A 21,562-nucleotide genomic window follows, 5' to 3' on the forward strand; every position below is an offset into this window, starting at 1 on the left:
TAGGGGGAGTGTAAATTGGTATACCCTGCATTATTATGTATAATCGAATTTTAAATGTGTGCCTATTGACCTAGCAGTTATGCATCTAGGAATTTCTTTTAAGAAAATGAATAAAGGGACGCCTGGGTGGCTCAGTTGGTTAAGCGTCCACCTCTTGATTTCAGTTCAGGTCATGATCTTGAGGTTCTTGAGATCAAGCCCCACGTGGGGCTCCACATTGTGTGGAGCCTGCTTGGTTTTCTCTCTGCCCTTCACCCACACACACATAAACTCTCTCTCTCAAAATAAATTAAAAACATTTTTAACAAATGAATAGTTAACATAGTTAGATGTTATAAAAACAATGTCCATAATGTATGAAGTGACAATAACAGATTATAAAACAAATAATCTCGTTTTGTACATTTGTTTGTGTATATATTAAATACAAAAAATGCAGAGGGAAAAATTCTTAAAGGATATAGACCAAAAATAGTGGTCTTCTCTAGATGTTATAAATGTAAGTGATTATCTATACCTAGCCATTTTGGAAATTTTTTTTTTATTACAAAAATAAAAAATTACAATTTTGAAAAATGATTTTTCAAAGCTGTTTCCAGATTGAAAAAACAAACTTGGCAAGAACTCTTTTGAAACCTAAAGGATTACTGTAACCTTAAAAATGTACTCATATTTATCAGATAAAATTATGTACTGATTTCAAGTGATATTGTGGACACTTATTTTAAAAAGCACATTTTATCCAGCCTAGATTAGATAAATTAACAAAGGGAGCAAGATTGTCACATTAAACATTTAAAATATTTATATACTTGGCATTTGTTCAAAACGTGCACATAAATAATCTGGTGAATTGCTATTTCATGCGTAACTTTTATCTAGATGCACTTGTAGAAAGGTAAGAAGTTGTGAGTGTGCTAGCTTTTCTCACTATTAATTACCTTTGCAAGAATTTTCAGCAAACAGTGCATACAGTTTTTTTTTTTTCTTAAGTTTATTTTGAGAGAGAGAAAGACAGCGTGTATGTGGGGAAGGGGCACAGAGAAAGGGAAAGAAAGAATCCCAAGTAGGCTCTGTGCTATCAGCATGGAGCCTGACAAGGGGCTTGATTCCAGGAACTATGAGATCATGACCTGAGCCAAAATCAGGAGTCTGATGCTTACTCACTGAGCCTACCAGATGCCCTCAATGCATACAACTTTTTTAAGTCTTCATTTGCTCTGTGTAATGTTTGTTAGTTATATTTATTGAAATATTTCATGCCATTTGAATCCAGTAATAAAATCAGGGCTTCCATTTTAAATAATCAAGTTCAATCAATAACTAAAGAGCACATTTTGTTTGACTTATGTGCGAAAGTTTTAAAACCATTAAACTTTAATGCTTATTTTTGTTAGGTTCTAATCATTCAATTTGGATTTTTTTTATGTTCATTGGAAATTAACAAAGTTAAAGCTGTTTTATAGCACTTTCTCCATTAGAAATCTGTTAACTAGTACTTTGTGTCTATTAGTGTAAAACTTGATGTTCTTATTAGATCCTTAACTTTCAATATTATTTTTATATTCATTGTATTTTATTCTATTTTGAGTCTTTGACACTTGATGTTACATACCTGGTATGTATTGTAGATTTGTTTTAATTATGTATTTGATTTAAGTGGAGCAACCTTTTGGCAATCTTCTATCCACTCTATATTGGGAAATAGTGCTCCCAAGCCCAGGTTCAACTGCTATAGATAATTAAGATATTTGTAGTTAAATTATCAAAATCACACTTCTCAGTTATCAATGAACTTGCCTTTTTGTCTTCTTTATTATAGGAATCATGGGTAAAGAAGGAAGACAAGCTGCAAGAAACAGTGACTATGCAATAGCTAGATTTAAATTCCTCTCCAAATTGCTTTTTGTTCATGGTCATTTTTATTATATTAGAATAGCTACCCTTGTACAGTATTTTTTTTATAAGGTGAGTTTCATGGAGATATATATAACCATTTACTGACAGTAATTTGAGGTTTTAATTTAAGGTATGTGATTGCCATTCAAATTATTCTTAAAAATTGTTTCTATAAATAGAAATAACAGTTTATGGGATATACTTTGATTATTTTGTCATAAATCTAATGTGTACTACAGAAAGAAAATCAGCGGTTGCCTGAGGCCAGGGGTGCAGGTGATAGCACTGACTGGAAAGGGATATAAGAGAACTTTGCATGATAGAAAAAGCTCTCTAATTTGATTGTGGTAGTGGTTACTTGGGTGCATGAATTTGTTAGCATCAAAATTCACACTTAAAATTGATACATTTTATCCTATGCAAATTAAAACATACTTAATTTGATTTCTTTCATGTTATTTTTTCCTGAGCAAGTAATAAGTTTTAATTTAGGTCCAGTACAGTGGTTTCAAGCAGAGGTTCTTCATCCTTTTTGTGGCAAAAATGACCTTTTGGTAGTTTAGTAAGATGTATAAACTACTCATTAGAGGGGTTTTATTTGCATAAAATAAGATACATTTTAGGATTACAAGGAAACTAATTATGTTGAAATACCATTCTCTCTCTTAACCCTTTTTGGGAAGGTATACTTCAAGGGAACCCATGTTAGGAGCTCCTGAATACCAAGATATTTAATACAATATATAGTGTTCTATATTGCATATATTCTATAAATAATATCTATAAGCCAATGAAAGAACACAGGTAGATTGCATATTGCTAATAAATGATGGCTACCTTATTATAGCTTTTCTATCTTCTCATAGCTTTTGCTATGATATAAGTGCAATAAAACCTTGGTTTGTGAGCATAATTCATTCCAGAAACAGGCTTGTAATCCAGAGCACTTTATCAAAGCAAATTTCAAAAACCATTGGCAGAGTTGTGATCATATGACATTCAGTATCGTATACTACTCATATTGCAAGACATTGCTCATTTATCAAGTTAGAATTTATTAGAAATATCTGCTCATCTTGCAGAACACTCGCAGACCAAGTTACTCACAATCCAAGGTTTTATACTGTATATTGAAATGGAAAGATGTTTTCATAATTCCATTTATTATTTTAAATATTTTTATTTTAAAGCTATTAAGCCCTAAGGTTTAAATGTTTGTTTTATTTATTTTTGAGAGAGAGTGTGTGAGCAGGGAAGGGGCAGAGAGAGAGAGAGAGGGAGAGAGAATCCGAAGCAGGCTCCGTGCTGTCAGCGCAGAGCCTGATATGGGGTTGGAACTCCCAAACCGTCGAGATCATGACCTGGGACGAAATCAAGAGTCGCATGCTTAAGTGACTGAGCCACCAAGGTGCCCCATAACCCTATAGTTTAAATAAACTGTACTTTTTGTATTATATATGAAAAGTATTGAATAATAGCTGGAAGGCTGTAAATTCAAAATTATGGCATTGTTTAGCAATAAGAGCCCAAGGGATTTTCATTCTGACATTTGAAGTACTGCTTAGAATTCTTTTAGAAATTTTAAGTAAGGGAACAAAGTTCCTATGAGTAGATCTTCTACTTACCATATCAGAAATTGTGTTCTGGACTCTTTAATAACCATTCTTAGAAATCATTTCCCTTTTAGACCCAAATATTTTAATTATTTCCATTTAATCTTGTTTTTCAGAATGTGTGCTTTATCACACCCCAATTTTTATATCAGTTCTACTGTTTGTTTTCTCAGCAAGTAAGTAAATAGAAGCTTTTGATTTATCCTTTTAGAATAAGGTGTGTGTATTCAGTTTTTGATAGTTGGAGGGACTTTTTACATTTTTCCTAGTCCTACAAATAAATAGACAAAACTTCCCTAATTAGTGTATTTGATCAGTATAAAATTGATAATATTTATTCTGATTTTCAGTTTGAAGTGAATGTTAATACCAAAATATATTTTAATTCTAGATGTTTTCTAAAAAATAAGTATTAACTCTTAACAGCTTATGAGAGAATTTTGGTAACTTTTTCAACTTACATGTAATATTTCTGTAAGCTCTATATTAAGCCATGTTAGAGTAACTATTGGGGGATTACCTCATTATTTATTTTTTGACTCACAGAGTTTTTTTGGATTGGGAAGGAAGTTTAGTGATTGAGTCCAGGAATGACATATAGACTTTATCTCAGTAATGAACTGTAAATAATTGATAGAGCCACCAGGAATGCTACTTTGAAAAGTGTTCTGAAGCTATAGGCTCAAAGAGAAACCCTGTAATCAGGTAGTAGTAGCTATAATGAGCACATGTGGGTCTTTGGTTGTACACATGTCACATATTTGCCATCTACTCTGTTTTATTTTATGGAAAATGAAATTGAAATCCACAGAAATTAAGTAACTTGCCATGATCACATAGCTACGAAGTTAATAACTAAACCATACTAGGATCTACTGCTTTTGACTAATTGAGCACCCTTTTTACATACCACATTATACATCTCTAATTAAGATATTTGTTCTAATTTATTGAAATAATAAGAGCCTGATTATCTTAGGTTTTTCTTTAGCTGTCTCAATCCTTAATCCTGTTTTTGCTTCCATTTACAACGTGTAGCTCTAAATTTCAAATATCTGCTTGGGCATCGATTGCCAGTAATAATGTTTGCTTACTTGAATGAATTAGAGAATGCTATAAGAGCATATGATAAGTAGACCTCATCTATTTTGATTAGGTTTTCAGGGAATTTACAGTATAATTTGAGACAGTATTAATAACAATAAAAACAATAAATGAAGTGTAGGCAAAGTGCGAGGCATTTAGTACCAATAGTAGCACAGACAGCTGTTTAGAAGAGGACGTTTGATCATCAAGAACTTGAGCCAATTTTTAAAGTTTCATGGATCATACCTTAAAGGAAATGTAGGACTTAGATGGGAAGACAGAGTCATAAAAGCAAAACTGTATGTTTTCCCTACCAAAGGAATAGTAAAAAGCCTAAGATGCATGCAGGAGAATTGTGTAAAAACGACATCTCAATGACCAAGTTGTGGAGAATCTTGAAGTGTAGCTCCAATTCACTGTAATTCCAGATCACTTGACATAACAAAATGTTCCAATTCCCACAAAGAATATAAATCTAGGCATATTATGTGTTTGTGTCTATATAAGAAACAAATTGGAATTACTAAATTGGATTTTTGTGTAAATTGAGAAAGCTATATAATTTTTATGCTTATTTCTAGTAGGCTTCTTTGTGATCATATACATAACTAATACACAGTTTAGAATCTCAAAATTCCCACCAATTTCTCTTTCTAGACACTGTATGACAGCGTGTACCTGACTTTATACAATATTTGTTTTACTTCCCTACCTATACTGATATATAGTCTGTTGGAACAGCATATAGACCCTCACGTATTACAGAGCAAGCCTACCCTCTATCGGTAAGTATTTTCCGGTATTAAATGTCCATAACACTTCTGAGTATAAAAAGTGTGTTACATAGTTACCAATTTTTGAAAGCATCCTATAAATAAGCAAATATATTAGGCAGTATCTCGGTGATTAATATTTTACTAAGGAAGTATTTTAGTTTATGGTTTATAGTTATTGGATATCAAAGAAAAACTTAACTTTTCCAGTGTTTTTAGAAATGAACACTTTTGTACTAGGAATGCATTGGGCAGTTGTTTAATTTGCATTTACTGTTGCAAACCAGTAATACTCCATTTTATGTGCACAAAAGAAGTTATTTAGTAATTGGTTGTCTCCAGAGTTTCTAAAAAATTAGTTTATTTTCTAGCATTGACAAATTAATAAGTCATAATCACTGCAAAATGCAGGGTTGAGGACATTAATTCCTATTCCAGATCTTCTGGGTTATCCCTGTTTCCCCAGAACCAAGTAAGTAATCACAGAGATGTGGAACTATTCCTGAAGACCAGTTTATGGTTCCCAAGTTAACCTGATGTCCACTCTTACAGAGGTATTCAGTCATCCAGAAATGGCAATAACTCACTTTAATTTCCCAGGATATCTAGGACTGGGCTTGACCTAAGATTACCACAAACTGCTCTTCCTTCCAGCCTTTGGTGGATATGAAATCGATTAGGAGCCTCAATGCTGAACCAAACTCAAATGACTCCACTAAAAACAGATAGTCATAGCAGAGTGACTGTTCACAACAGAATATACTGCAGATAGATCAACTTTTAACAATTAAGCTGAATTATTATGCCTATATCATGTTTTTTTTCTAAATGAGAAAATGTTTTTAAATATATTACATGAACTATAAGCTGCTACACAGATGTGTATTATAAATAGTGATTTGTAAATTCAGGTGTATACTTTCTGCTAATTTTAAGCAATTTTAAATTAAATATCCATCTTGTTTTTTCATTGTGAATTTGTAACAATAATTTAGTATGGAAATAATAAACATGAATCCTACCATGTTCCTTTTTCTCTCTTTTTTTTTTTTTTTTTAATATACAGAGACATTAGTAAAAACCGTCAACTAAGCATTAAAACATTTCTTTATTGGACCATCCTGGGTTTCAGTCATGCCTTTATTTTCTTTTTTGGATCCTATTTTCTAATTGGAAAAGATATATCTCTGCTTGGAAATGGCCAGGTAAAATATATCATTTTTTAAAGAATATTTGTTAATAATTTCATTTAGTCTGATCTCTGATAACTTTCTCTCATAAAAAATAAAATTCAATTCAAATTATAAAATTGTAGGTATTAAGTTAAAATGCAATTGTATAAGGATTTCAAAAGTTAAAAGCATTACACTATAGTCTTAATATGAAACTCAAGTTAGTAGGCAGTTTTGCTTTTAAATTAATTCACACAAGGGGATATATCCTTGCATGATGTTCACTTTAAGATTGTGTCTTAATAACAATTGCTGTCTATTTAGTGCTTACTATTTTGCTAAGAGTTTTACATGTTCCATCTCCATTAATTGTCACGATAATCCTATTGGAGAGATACTGTGACCTGCATTTTTCATATGAGAAATGAGGACTTGGTGTTTAGTTTTTTGCTTTTAATCATGTGAATTTTTCTTTTTCTTTTTTTTCTTTTTTTTTTTTTTTTGGTATGCTTAGGAAGTGGCCATTGTTACTGTGTCCTGATTGGAGAGCTTATTTGACTTCTGGCTGAATTAGGCCTCTCTTTCTAGGCTTAGCTAAATGAGTTATGAGGAAAGGAAGTGACAGCAGTGGTACTGTGGTAAATTGGAAATGCTTGTCGCCTTTAGTTTCCCTTTTCCACTGGCAGTACTTAATTAAGCATTGCAGAATATATTTTGAGACACAGATACAAGATTCGCAATTGGGAGAATATGAAGTTTTATCTGTTTGGCAAATATTTATTAAGGACCAAGCATACTGTGTACTATACTAGGTTCTGGATATGTGAGATTAACTAAACATGCTTGGTCATGGAGCATAGAGTCGTGTGAGATACAACAAATAAGCAAATAAATATCCAAGTGCAATGAAGGAAATGGATTTCAATTGTAGAGAGGTTTTTTTAGCCATTCCTTTAAGATGTAGTGCAGGAACATACATACATTCACTTTTGAGGACATGTTTAGCCTGATTTGGACAAAAATATCTTTATTTTGTACAGTATAAAGATTACAGCACTTCCCAAATACTACCTTTTATTGAGTTATTTCTTTGTGCCAACTGTGTGTGGTAGCTTATTAAATTATAATAACTCTGTGAAGAAAATATCATTACTTTTTGCATATTAGAAAATTAACCTTGGAGAGGTTAAGAAATTTGCCTCAGGTCACACCATAAATAAATTACAAGAACAGAATTCAGACTCAGATCTCTGTGACTTCAAAGCCTGTGTGCTTAGCCATGATCCTAAGTTCCTTTGAGAAACAAGTATTAGCCCAGTGCCTTTGTGCACAGTAGTGCCACCTGTGCAAGGACCATCAAACTTACAGATAGTATGCCCATTGCTACCTGAAATATTAGGGTGAAAACTGGACAGAAGGTTTGAAAAGTAGACGGAACATGTCATCCATAAAAGGAAATTAATTTTTTTGTTGCTGGTTAGTACTTTGTTCCTAATTTTAAAAGTTGTATGTGTCCATTAAATTTGAAATACATAGGAAAAAATATAAAGAAAATAAATCACCAGGGCCCCTGGCTCAGTCTGTCAGAGGGTGTGCTAGTCTTGATCTTGGGGTTGTAAGTTTGAGCCCCACAGTAGGTGTAGAGGTTACTAAAATAATTGTTTTAATCTTTAAAAAAAAAAAAAAAGAAATCACCTGTTGTCCTTTTACCTAAGTATAATTACTTCTATGATTTTAACATGTTTTCACCCATTCCTTTTTATTTTTTGCTGTTTTCCATTAACCTCATAATTTATATCCCCCTATGTCTCAATGATAGCTTTTTTTTTTTAATTTTTTTTTTTAACGTTTATTTATTTTTGAGACAGAGAGAGACAGAGCATGAACAGGGGAGGGGCAGAGAGAGAGGGAGACACAGAATCTGAAACAGGCTCCAGGCTCTGAGCTGTCAGCACAGAGCCCGACGCGGGGCTCGAACTCACGGACCGTGAGATCATGACCTGAGCCGAAGTCGGACGCTTAACCGACCAAGCCACCCAGGCGCCCCAATGATAGCTTTATTATAGTTCTCCCCTTATTATAGCCTAAGTGATTTTCCATGTTATTAAAAATGCTTCAAAAATATTTTTCATGGCTACATAGTATTTTATTATATGTCAGAATTTAAGTATTCCCTTGATAATTTAAATTTGTTTCTTATGTTTAGTGACTCTTTTAAAATTAAATTTTAAGCATGCTGTATAAAAAGATAAAATCTTAATGAAGATTTTTTTCATTACCATGTATGAATTGTTGGTTTCCCTTTTTTTGGTAACTCAATTTGTAAATCATTAACTTCTTTCCTCTTTTAGCCTAATTGTTCTATCACTCAGATATATACCATTAGAAACTAATCTACTACTCCCTGCCACCAATACTAGGTATGGTGGGAAAGAAGCACACATTGGGATCAGGTGAAATGACTCCACAACCTGACACCTGAAGTTACCATTTGAGTAATTTGGGATGAGTTAGTTAACCTCTCTAAGACTCAGTTTCCTCACCCACAAAATTATATATAGGAGCAGAATCCCTACCTTCTAGGTTTGCAGTGAGGATTATTATATATAAAGAGCATTAGGCATAGTGGCTAGCATGTACAAGTACTCAGTCAGTCTTAGCAGAGTTAGTTGTTATTTTTACCATCCAATAAGTATTTTGAAGACCCTGCCTTCCCAATCCCATCTGATCAACTTCTCCTGGAATCTCTCTCCTCTTTAAATGTGTATGTTAAACTGTCCTTGCTGACTCTCTCAGAATGTGCTCATTTTAGTTCCAAGCCACTGTTATATTTCATCTCTTGACTCTTTTTTCCCCAAAGTCTTAGGACCATCTGTTCCTTAGGGTTAAGCCCACAGACCTCTGTCCTTTTGCTCCAGCCCTCTCTTACGTCTTCCTATACTGAAAATCTTTTTAGACATCTAGCTCATGTCCCATTGTTCAACACTGGATATGTTGAATGGTTTCTGTTTTCCAGTTAGTTATTCTTGTGTGCCCAACAAATCTACCAACAGCTGAAAGCCTGAAGTAGAAAACATTATTAGGGGGAAGTACTGGGAAGAGGAATAGCTGGAGATAAGGATGAAGTTGATGCAAATCAGTGACCCTGAGAGAGGAGCAGGAGAAAGAGTTGAAATCGTTTGGGGTCCAGGTAGAGCAGGACAGTTCAGGAGAAGTTAAGATTCCACTCCCATTTTTTGTATAAGGGTCTAGCAGTATCATGAATATTATAAGTATGAATTTTCGACAAATATTTTTGAAGTATTCACTCATTCTTAACTTCTCTTTAACTTAGGAAAGAATTACTCATTTTTCATTTTTCTCAGATCTTTTTAACAGGACTTCCTTTCTTTAGTAAAATACAAGCACCCTGATAAAATCTTCTCTGAGATTTGGAAAGAGTAATGTATATAACATGGCTGAATGCTTGTTTGTGTGTGTGTGTCTAAAAACTGCTTTCCTGTGGGCAGATCTTTACCTTCACAGCACCATTTAAAAATGACATAGTGACTAATTTTTAATTATTTTTCTCCAAAATAGTAGAAGAATTAAATTCATGTAAAATTTGCCTAGCCTTATGCAGGCTTAAGATACTCCTAGTGCTTGGAGTTACAACCTGGAGCTTATCTTACAGTGCAGTGGTATCATCACAAACATTTGTCCAGAAGTCACAGATAAGTAATTTGGTGGCTATATTGCATGGGTAATCTTTTCATTTTATTTTCAAAGCTAAAAATGAGCTTAACATAAAACTTTAAAGTATTTCTGTAATCCAACAGAATCAACTTTTTTGGTGTTTTTAAACATGCTTCATGGAAAAGCACAATCACCATTTCTTTTGTTTAAAGAGTTTTGACAAAAGTTAAAATGGTTATAGAATATTTGTTAGAGATCTTGATGTAACTTTATGTTTGACAAAAACTTTAGTTTTATTTTTTTAAGATTTTGTTTTGATTCCAGTTAGTTAACATGCAGTGTTATATTAGTTTCTAGTGTACAATATAGTGATTCACCAATTCCATACATCACCCAGTACTCATCACAACAAGTGCCCTCCTTAATCCCCATCATCTGTTCAGCCCATCTCCCCACTCCCCTCTCTTCTGGTAATCATCAGTTTGTCCTCTATAGTTAAGCATCCATTTCTTAATTTGTCTCCCTCTCTTTTTCCCTTTGCTTGTTTGTTTTCTTTCTTAAATTACATGTATGAGTGAAATTACAATGCTAAGCGAAATAAGTCAGTCAGATCTTAATATAACTTAAAAAATTTTTAAGCCCTCCAGGGGAACCTGGCTGGCTTATTAGTCAGTAAAGCATGCAACTCTGGATCTCAGTGTTGTGAGTCTGAGCCTCACGTTGGGTGTACAGGTTACTGAGAAATGTAAAAAAATGAATTAAAAAAATTTTTAAGTCCTCCAAAAATAATGAAAACTGATTTCCATTAAATCATTTTTTAAAAACACCTTGAGTTGTATTTGATATACAGTAAACTGCACATATTTAAAAATAGATAATTTGATACTTTTTAGAAAGTCTTTATTTTAATTCCAGTTAGTTGACATAGTGTTCTATTAGTTTCAGGTGTGCCATACAGTGATTCAATTCCTTATGTCACCCAGTGCTCATCACAAGTGTATTCCTTAATCTTCATCACCTATTTAACCCATCCTTCTACCCACCTCCCCTCTGGTAATCATCACTTTGTTCTCTGTAATTAAGAGTCTGTTTCTTTTCTCTCTCTCTCTCTCTCTCTCTCTCTCTCTCTCTCTCTCTCTCTCTCTCTCTCTCTCTCTCTCTCTCTCTTCCCTTTGCTGGTTTGTTTTGTTTCTTAAATTCCCCATGAGTGAAATCATATGGTATTTGTCTTTCCCTAACTTATTTCACTTAGCATTATACTCTCTAGCTCCATCTGTATCGTTGCAAATGACAAGATTTCATTCTCCTTTAATGGCTGAATAATATTTCATTGTGTATATATACCACCTCTTGTTTATTTTTCAATCAGTGGACACTTGGGCTGCTTCCATGCTTTGTAAGTAATGCTGCTGTAAACATAGAGATACATGTATCCATTTGAATTAGTGTTTTTGTGCTCTTTGTAAATATCCAGTAGTGCAAATTGCTGGATTATAGGGTGGTTCTGTTTTTAACCTTTTGAGGAACCTCCATACTGTTTTCCACGGTGGCTGCACCAGTTTACATTCCCACCAACAGTGCTCAAGTGTTCTCTTCTGCACATACCCGCCAACACCTGTTGTTTCATGTGTTGTTGATTTTAGCCATTCTGATAGGTGTGAGGTGATACTTTACTGTAGTTTTGATTTGCATTTCCCTGATGGTAAGTGATGGTGAGCATCTTTTCTGGAGTCAGCCCTCAGGATGTCTTCTTTGGAGAAATGTCTGTCCATGTCTTCTGCCCAATTTTTAATTGGATTATTTGTTTTTGGGGTGTTGAGTTTTACAAGTTCTTTACATGTTTTGGATACTGACCGTTTATTGGCTTTGTCATTTGCAAGTATTTTCTCCCCTACCATAGATTGCCTTTTTGTTTTGTTGATTGTTTCCTTCATTGTGCAGAAGTTTTATTTTGATGCAGCCCAGTAGTTTATTTTTGCATTTGTTTTCCCTTGCCTCAGGAGACACATGTAGGAAAAAAGCTCCTGAGGCTGTTGTCAAAGAAGTTCTTGACTGTGTTCTCTTCTAGGATTTTTATGGTTTCAGGTTTCACATTTAGGTCTTAATCCATTTTGAATTTATTTTTGTGTATGGTGTAAGAAAGCGGTCCAGTTTCTTTTGCATGTTGCTGTCCATTTTTCCCAACACCATTTGTTGAAGAGATAGTCTTTTTCCCATTGGATATTCTTTCCTGCTTTGTAAAAGAATGTGATACTTTTTTTTTTTGATACTTTTTTTTTTAACCACCTTAACATTTGTAAGAGTACAGTTCAGTATATTCATATTGTTGTACAATAAAATCGTCAGAACTTTTTCAACTTGGAAAACCAAAACTCTATAAACTACTACCCATTTCTCCCTCTTCTCAGCCCTTGGAAATCAATTCTGCTTTCTGTTTCTAAGAACATGACTATCTATGAAATCATTTTTTTTTTTTGAAAAGCTAAATAATTGGGAGGTAAACACCAATGAAGAATGTTTATTTCAGTAAAGTAAGAGGTACTAAAAACAAATGACTGTCTTTTTAAAAAAAGAAGAATTTATCTCCTCCTCTCTTGATCTCTGCAGAGTAAGTAATCTCATCTTAGAACACACTTATTCTGACAATGTTGCTGTTTGGAATATTTTTGGAAATAGCTTGTATTGTCTTCCTATGATCTCAGCAAGGTAACTTTCTCAGGGAAAAAGCTATTTAAAATCATAGATGGGGAAGATGCTACTTAAGATTATAGATAAGAAAGAAGGTAGAAAAGCAATTCAGATTCGAAGAGTTCACCTCCAATAAAGTGGACTTCTGTAGGATGCAAAGGCAAAGGCATGTCAGCTTGGGTAAGAGTACATTAGAAGACTAAAACACTACAATGAAGGAAACAGAAAGGAGGGAATTTTAGTCATATGGTGAGAATGGAAAACCAAGATAATATAGGGAGGAAAATAATCAGGAGAAGAGTTTTAGAGGTAGCTGAGTTCCCATCATAAGCCTACGTGACATTTTGCTTGTTGGGTGGTTTCAGCCAAAGGCTTCATAAGAAAGAAGATTAAAGAAAAACAGCTCCTGTTAACTCAGGAATTCAAATACTAATACCTACTCCACTCATTCTCAATGGTCTGATATGAAAATGACAAACTAGGCAACTAGTTAAAATGAGATCTGGCCCAAATAAGGGTTTTTTTAAATTTGCTTGTTTTGGTTTTGTTCTATTGAAGTGTGCAAGAACTAAAAGGAAAATGTCTACCATTAATGATTTGTGTCCTTATGAAATTGTACCCAGTTTTAAAAACTAAAATAACTGAAATTACAAAAATATATATAGGATTGGGAAAAAAAGGGAAAAGTTTTTAGAGTATTCTAATTCTAGTTAGACTTCTCCAGTGGAGATTTTGGAATTATCAGAACCACAGTACCATTCTAAAATACATTTTGTACACTATTCCACCACATTAAAAATTTAATGAGGTATAACATATTAAGGAAGAAAAAGTAATTCACCCTCATCAAACCTTCTAGGTCTGGACCATTTGCCAGATTAATTAGCAACTCAAGGTAGACTAAAGAGATGAAATTTCAGGTTGTAATTCTGAAAGAGAAAAATAAACTTTTATACTGTTCACTATTTTTTTTTGAAATTATAATGATTTCTCCCCTTATTTCCTATCCTTAATTAATTTCTCTTTCATGCTATACATGTCATCAGCTGTTGAAACCTAACCACCAAATGGTAAGAGCTCTGTGTTAAGACTAGAAATATGTCATTTTGTATCTGTATTCCACAGTGAATACAGTATCTTTTATTTCAACTTAAATGATTTAACCACTGTAATTACCAGTCAGGTCATTCAAGAACAAATATGCAGTTAATTCCTATAAGTAGATACAGATTTCTTTGAATAAAGCGTTTTATGATTAATACAACTTTGATTATCTAGTTCATTAAAGAATTTCCCTGTATGTTCACTTATTCATGAGACAAATATTTAAAGCACTGGTAATACTCCAGGCAATTGATAGAAATTGAAATTTAGTGTACATTAGAAGAGAACAGAAAAATACACTTTGCAGGGCACCTGGGTGACTCAGTCAGTTAAGCATCCGACTTCAGCTCTCACAGTTCATGTGTTAGAGCCCTGCATTGGACTGTGTGGGTTCAAACCCCAGGACGGGGTCTGTGCTGACAGCTCAGAGCCTGGAGCCTGCTTCAGATTCTGTGTCTCCCTCTCTCTCTGACCCTCCGCTGCTTGCACTCTGTCTCTCAAAGATAAATAAACATTAAAAAAAAAATTTTTTTTAAGAAAAATATACTTCGCTTCTTATCGTATCACCCAACAATTGATCAAATGTTTAAAATCTATAATAAAGAGAGTTTGTATTGGAGAACTAAACAACTGATTAGGGAAGGTAATTCATTTATAGATCTCTGTATAGTTAAGTTAAACCTAATACAAAAAGTTTTCATCTTTTGTTTATTCTTAAACCCCTTCTTGCCTAACCTGGGGCTTTACTCCTGCAATTATGTTTTCACCTTCCTTCTCATCAATCTGTCATCCTCTATTAGATCATTCTAGTCACCATACAAACATGTTCTAATATTTCCCATCTTCTAATGAAAACCACAGTTCCTTGAGCTACAGATTGCGTTTGCTGTATTTTTTGTGTATTTTCAGAGCAAAATTTGAAGAAGTTATCTTTTTTTGCTGTTTCTACTTCCTGTTTCCTCTTCTCCCTTGAACATACTCCTGTGGGGCTTTTGCTCCCAGCACTCTGTCAAAACCATGTTCTTTATGGTCACCAGCCACCCCTACATTGTTAAATCCAAGAGCATTTCCCAGCCCTTATGAACTCAACCACTGGGCACAATTTACAAAGCCTTCCTACCTGCCGTTATCTTCTCTCAGCTTCTATAACTTACTTTGGCTTCTTTACTGACTATTCCTCTTCAGTCTTCTCTTCCTACCCTCAGAATCAGGGCTTCCCACCTTCTGCACTAATGATATTTTGAGCCAGATAATTTTAATTGTAGGGGTTCATCCTAGGAGTTGTAGGATGTTAAGCAGCATGCCTAGCCCCTACCCACTAGATACCAGTAGCATACTGGTAACATATCTAGCATACTAGATCCCTTTCTTACACCACACACAAAAATAAACCCAAAATGGATGAAAGACCTAAATGTGAGACAGGAAACCATCAAAACCCTAGAGGAGAAAACAGGAAACAACCTCTTTGACCTCAGCCACAGCAATTTCTTGCTCAATGCGTCTCTAAAGGCAGTGGAATTAAAAGCAAAAATGAACTATTGGGACCTCATCAAGATAAAAAGCTACTGCACCGCAAAGGAAACAATCAACAAAACTAAAAGGCAACTGACGGAATGGGAGAAGATATTTGTAAATGACATATCGGATAAAGAGTTAGTGTCCAAAAACTGTAAAGAACTTGCCAAACTCAACACCCAAAAAACAAATAATCCAATGAAGAAATGGGCAGAAGACATAAATAGACACTTTTCCAAAGACATACAGATGGCTAAAAGACACATGAAAAGATGTTCAACATTGCTCATCATCAGGGAAAGACGAATCAAAACCCCATTGAGATACCACCTCACACCAGTCAGAGTGGCTAAAATTAACAACCCCGGAAACAACAGATGTGCAGATGTGGAGAAACGGGAACCCTCTTGCACTGTTAGTGGGAAGGCAAACTTGTGCAGCCACTCTGGAAAACAATGTGGAGTTTCCTCAAAAACTTAAAAATAGAATTACCCTATGAGCCTGCTCACCTACGCTGTCTCCAGAAATACAGTGTCAAGTGATCTGCCATAACCTCTGGTTGGAATGGTTTCAGAAGACAGTTGTGATTGAAGAGTTATCATTTTTATTGTGTGACATGAATAAAGTAGTCACTAATAACTATCATTCTAACTAAAAACATCCTGTGTCACACAATCTCAAAGCCATCTTTGAGTTTCTAATCTGATAATGTTACCCAAAGGATCATTTTTACATGATGGTAATAAACATAATAATGCTTTATGTTTTTTTCATAACCTTTAACCTTTAACCTTTCATAACCTGCTTTAACCTTACAAATGTAGTCACAGATTTCAAATGTACCTGGCCTACATAATGCAAGTGATTTTTAGTAAAGAATGAAGTTATGTGGCTTTTTTCTTTTTCCTTATATCTGATTTAGCATCCTATTAATACTTAATGGAGTAATGGTTCTGGTTTTTGTTTTTTTGTTTTCTGTTTAGATGTTTGGAAACTGGACATTTGGCACCTTGGTTTTCACAGTCATGGTTATTACAGTCACAGTCAAGGTATGGTGCAGAAATTAGAAACATGGACACATTTTGTATCTGTATAATTCAAAGTTAATTTTCTTTGTTTTTTTTTAACTGTAGGTTGATATGTTCCCCTTTTAACTTCTCCTTTTTTTAGTCATGAATAATTTCACTGATTGCTATTTTAATATTTCATTTTAATTTTTATTAAAAAACATTTAAGTTTGTTATTTTGGAAAGCCTCAGCTGATTTTTATGGTCAAATAAAGGTTAACCTCACAATATTCATCTCTGAAATTTCACTTCCCTATATATAATGTTAAATAACCCAGGTTGTTTTAGTCCATGGAGTAGAGAATAAAGTATTCAATAAATTTCAGTGCTACTTCCTCATAGAAGAAAAACATTATAAACTTGAAATTATTCAATTTCATATGGACCCTTTCATTAATATTTATCTTCTGAGGGACTTGCCATAGGAACCTTAGGCACTTAAAATTACTACATTTTATTCTTGAATTTCATCTATGAGGTTTAATTTAATTAAGTAAGTATTATTTTGTATTAAAGATTAAAAAAAATTTTTTTTAGATGGCTTTGGAAACTCATTTTTGGACCTGGATCAACCATCTTGTTACCTGGGGATCTATTATATTCTATTTTGTATTTTCTTTGTTTTATGGAGGGATTCTCTGGTAAGTAACTATATTATATTTTAATTATATTGCTTCAACTCTATTTATTATGATAGGTTATATTATGAACAAATTCTGCTCAGAGTAATTTTGAGACCCTATTCAGTAATAAATTTGCTTCTTTCAGTTGATCTTACTGATAGGGAGAAGCAAATTTAACAATTACTGAAAATATACTATGTTCTAGTGGTTTTAACTTAAGATATTATTATCTCTATTCTTTCAATATGGAAACTGAAAGCCAAGATAACAAAGGTTAAGAAGTAGCAAAGCTAGGGTTTAAACCACAGTTGTTTTACTGTACACTTAGTGTTCAAATTACACTAACCATATTACCTCTAAATTATCAGTGTACATAATATAAGTCACATAGAACCATTATTTTTATGAATGAGTTAACTTCTTTTTCAAAAGTAAATAATATGCTTCGTCTTTATTGGTAAAATCAGATATTCTGTCACTCTGATAGATTGAAAATTAATGCCTCTCCTAAGATTCTTTAGTGAGTGAGAATCTAAAATCTCTCCTTTGGAGAAAATTAATGCCTCTCCTAAGACTCTTTAGTGAGTGAGAATCTAAAATCTCTCCTTTGGAGAATTACATTTGCCCACTGTGTCTTTGATGCCAGTGTCAGGCAGAAAACTACACAAAGTAGCCAAAACATCTTGGATTAAATATTAACCTCCATTTAGGATCATACAAGGATACCCTTATTATCATCTAGAATGTTTAATTTTAATCCTCTTTATTTTTCCATTTCTTTCTGTATTTCCCCATATTCTTTTGAAGTGATCTGTACAAAAATTCCAAAAAGAGTATGTCGACTATACCTGTTACTATGTAGAATTTGTAATTGTGAGTGTATTTATTGTAAAATACATTTTTAGAGAAGAACTTCTAAGAAGAGCTTTTCAGCCTAGGATTTGAGTAATCAGTATTTAGTTGCTTAGTGGAAAGTATTTTGTTACATACTTTTCCTTGCTATTCTTGGTCTCATAAGTCTGTATTACTGCATAATTCTTTTGATATCCTACTGCTCAGGTAGAGTTACCTAGTCAGCTACTTGTCACCCTCCTAATAATAAAAACTATAGTTGTCATTGAAAGTAATTAAATTGGATTTCATTTTTAACAATTAAAGTCTCTCTTGTTTTATTAGATATGCAGTTAATTATACTAATTCCAAATTTTGACCATTTTCCTGGAGTAATCTTAAAATTATGATGTTCACATATAGCAGATTTACTTGATGCTTTGATTTAAGAAATTGTCTTACCAGTTTTCTACTTAAATGTTTATATTTATTTTTGAAAGAGAGAGAGAGGTAGAGTACGAACAGGGGAGGGGCAGAGAGAGAGACACACAGAATCTGAAGCAGGCTCCAGGCTCTGAGCTGTCAGAACAGAGCCTGACACAGCGTATGAACTCATGAACTATGAGATCATGACCTGAGCTGAAGTTGGATGCTTAACCAACTGAGCCACCCAGGTACCCAGTTTTCTATTTCTATTAAGCCTACCTTCTTTCTTTGCAGGCCATTTTTGGGCTCCCAGAATATGTACTTTGTATTTATTCAGCTCCTATCAAGTGGTTCTGCTTGGTTTGCCATAATACTTATGGTTGTTACATGTCTACTACTTGATATTGTGAAGAAAGTATTTGAACGACAGCTCCATCCTACAAATACTGAAAAGGCACAGGTAACCACTTTTTATATACAATACCTTTTTAATTAGAGGTCTGTAATGATGAATAGCTGTCATTATAATTTGCTTATATCACAGAATAGGAAATTATCCATTCTTGTGTCAAGTATTTCGCAAAATAAATATTATTATATGTGATATTTTTTAGTTGTTTCTTATTTCTATTAATTTTGACTCCTGGCAAATTAAAATTTTCTTAAATTATACTGTTTATTAACAGAGCTCTAGATTTAAATAGAAGACTATCAAGTTATGTCCAGATAAACATGATAAATACGTTTTAAATAACATTACGGCATTCTATCAGAGATCTATAATTGGGATAAAACCATGTCTTTAGATACACATTAGAATTCTAGTATCAGTTTTTCACATTACTTTGTTTTCAACAAGAGTCTGAAATAAGTTTTTTAACCTAAATAATTTTTACAGAATGGATTTTTATAAAATATATTTTCTTACTAAATGCATATTAATAAATATTAACAATGTGTTACATGGTGTTTAAGAATATAGTCTTTAGAGCCTGATAATTCTCAGTTCAGAACCCAGTTCTACCACTTGGTAGCTCCGTAACTTTAAGTCTCCCTTTCCTCATGAGTAGTAAAATTATGATAGAACTATCTATTTCATTACCTTTATAATGAGGATTAAGTGAAATAATGTTCAATAACATAGTAGATGCTCAGGAAATAATAGCTATTTAGTTGAATGTGCCATTTTGTATATTTGACTTGTACATGGTTGAGACTTTTTCTGCATATTTGCTACACACTAAGCAAATTTTGTTTAAATTTTGAAAATTTAGTTGTGTGTTCAAAAATAGAATAATTGCTCCCTAAGTATGTAGTGATCTGAGGTGGGTTCCTAAATGATGTATTAGCTTTAATTTCAATTGATCATATCAACATTTCTTTAGCATTTCTTTGCTTTGGTAACTAAGTCGTAGCCAATATACATTTTAACTCCATTGAAACAGCATAGGCCTCTGAAGCCTGACAGACTTAATTCAAATACCATCTTAACCATTTATAAAATGTGTGTCCCTAATCAAGTCACATCCCTAAGCCTCAATTTCCTCCTCTGTAAAATCAGAATAATAATTACTACCTTACATGATTGTCGAGATAATGAATATAAAACACCTAACCCTGGGCCTGTACATAGTGAGTCCTCAGTAAAAGCATCACAATTATCAGGACAGTGAGGATGTTGCTCTGTGATACTAATTTCCAAATGGGGCTGGAGAAATTTGCATAATTGATTACTCTGTGCTCACATAGTTACATCAGCATGGAGAAATTTTCTATTCTGCAGTATATTCCTTAAATATATATCAAAAAGGTTTGTGTATCTTTTTTCTAATCTTCAGACATAAATATTTATAGTAAGAAAGTATTAAATGTATTAAGTGTATTAAATACATTGTCTATTACACTTTTTCTAGACCTTTATGGATAACACATTTGTCTTCCCCTCTTGGCCTATATAAAGTTATATTTCACCAAAATATATTAACGACACCACTTTTAAAACTTAATTCTTTATAAAAGTAATCAGATTTATTTACATTTATCTTTAGATACATGAGAATATGTGTATTTATAGAGATTTCTTATGATAATAAAAAGTGATATTAGTTCTTGCTACCTTTTCTATGGCCTCTTTTTAAAGGATTACATAGGAAATATTTGTCACCTATAAGTAGACCTTTACACCAGAAAAAGCTAGAAGTATTTTATATATATTTTGGTTCTTTTACCATAGGTTAAAATCGATTAAAAATGGAACGTGGGGTAAACTAAACTTATTTTAAATGGGTGTGTAATCTAGTACAATCTCCCTTTTGCACCGCTAAACTTAATTTTAAATGACTTGACCCGATGTTCTATTGAGGTCCAACCCAAAGAGGAAATGTTTACTTCCATTCAGAGATCTTCTAACCTGCTGGGGGTTTTTGTGTTTTTTTTGTTTTGTTTTGTTTTGTTTTTGCTGAAACAGTATATGGTTATTCACATCCTATGTGTGACATTATTCCTTTGCTACAAGCAGTAATCTTTATTATTTCAGACTTATACCCTTACCACTGATTTCAAATGATGAAGAAATGGTTAGAAAATTGTCAGACACTTCATTGTTTGCCAAAAGTAGCAAGAAGAAAAAAACCATTAAAAAAAAAAAAAAAAAAAGAGTTGTCAGCATTTATTTTGAGCTTTGTTTTTCTCCAGAATAACCATGTGGTATTAAGAATGAAGAATAAATTCTCTTGATTGCAGAGCCAACAGCCCTACAAATGTCAGTCATGTATGTGTACCATGTATATTTCCTATTCTTGGAGGAACAGATGTCTTTACAAAGTTTGTCCTGTGTCTGTCTCTTAGGTGATGATTACAGCTCACTGACTTGTTGTATGTACCATCCCTTTTCTGTCCACTTATAGATGTACTCCAACACAGTTGCTTTAAGTGACGAGTTCATCGCACTGCAGCCATTGTCGAGGGCCAGGAATCAGCTGAGCAAACTTAGGTAGAGTAGGAGGAGTAGAACCTTGTTAACTCTTCTGCATGCTAAAGGTCAATTAAACAATATTCAAAAGATGGGCAGAGGCATGAAATAAGAGT

General features: G+C 33.3%; 1 protein-coding gene across 7 annotated transcripts in view; it reads left to right on the top strand.

Annotated features, from left to right (window-relative positions):
• ATP11B (ATPase phospholipid transporting 11B (putative)) overlaps positions 1-21,562 on the top strand; it is a 126,594-nt gene that overhangs the window by 88,390 nt on the left and 16,642 nt on the right. For 3 of the 7 annotated variants that reach the window (XM_086674803.1, XM_086674805.1, XM_086674806.1), the window contains exons 22-29: positions 1,823-1,968; positions 3,629-3,688; positions 5,256-5,383; positions 6,438-6,576; positions 16,512-16,577; positions 17,133-17,236; positions 18,770-18,935; positions 21,382-21,467. In XM_086674803.1, the coding sequence (XP_086530929.1) occupies positions 1,823-1,968; positions 3,629-3,688; positions 5,256-5,383; positions 6,438-6,576; positions 16,512-16,577; positions 17,133-17,236; positions 18,770-18,935; positions 21,382-21,467 (895 nt within the window). Of the gene's footprint in view, positions 1-1,822; positions 1,969-3,628; positions 3,689-5,255; positions 5,384-6,437; positions 6,577-16,511; positions 16,578-17,132; positions 17,237-18,769; positions 18,936-21,169; positions 21,360-21,381; positions 21,468-21,562 lie in introns of those variants that run through there. The other 4 variants (XM_086674802.1, XM_086674807.1, XM_086674808.1 and 1 more) reach the window with 2 other exon arrangements.

This window comes from Puma concolor, chromosome C2 (genome assembly GCF_028749965.1).
Source record: "Puma concolor isolate L17-30 chromosome C2, mPumCon1.1.hap2, whole genome shotgun sequence".
Lineage (NCBI taxonomy): Eukaryota > Metazoa > Chordata > Mammalia > Carnivora > Felidae > Puma > Puma concolor.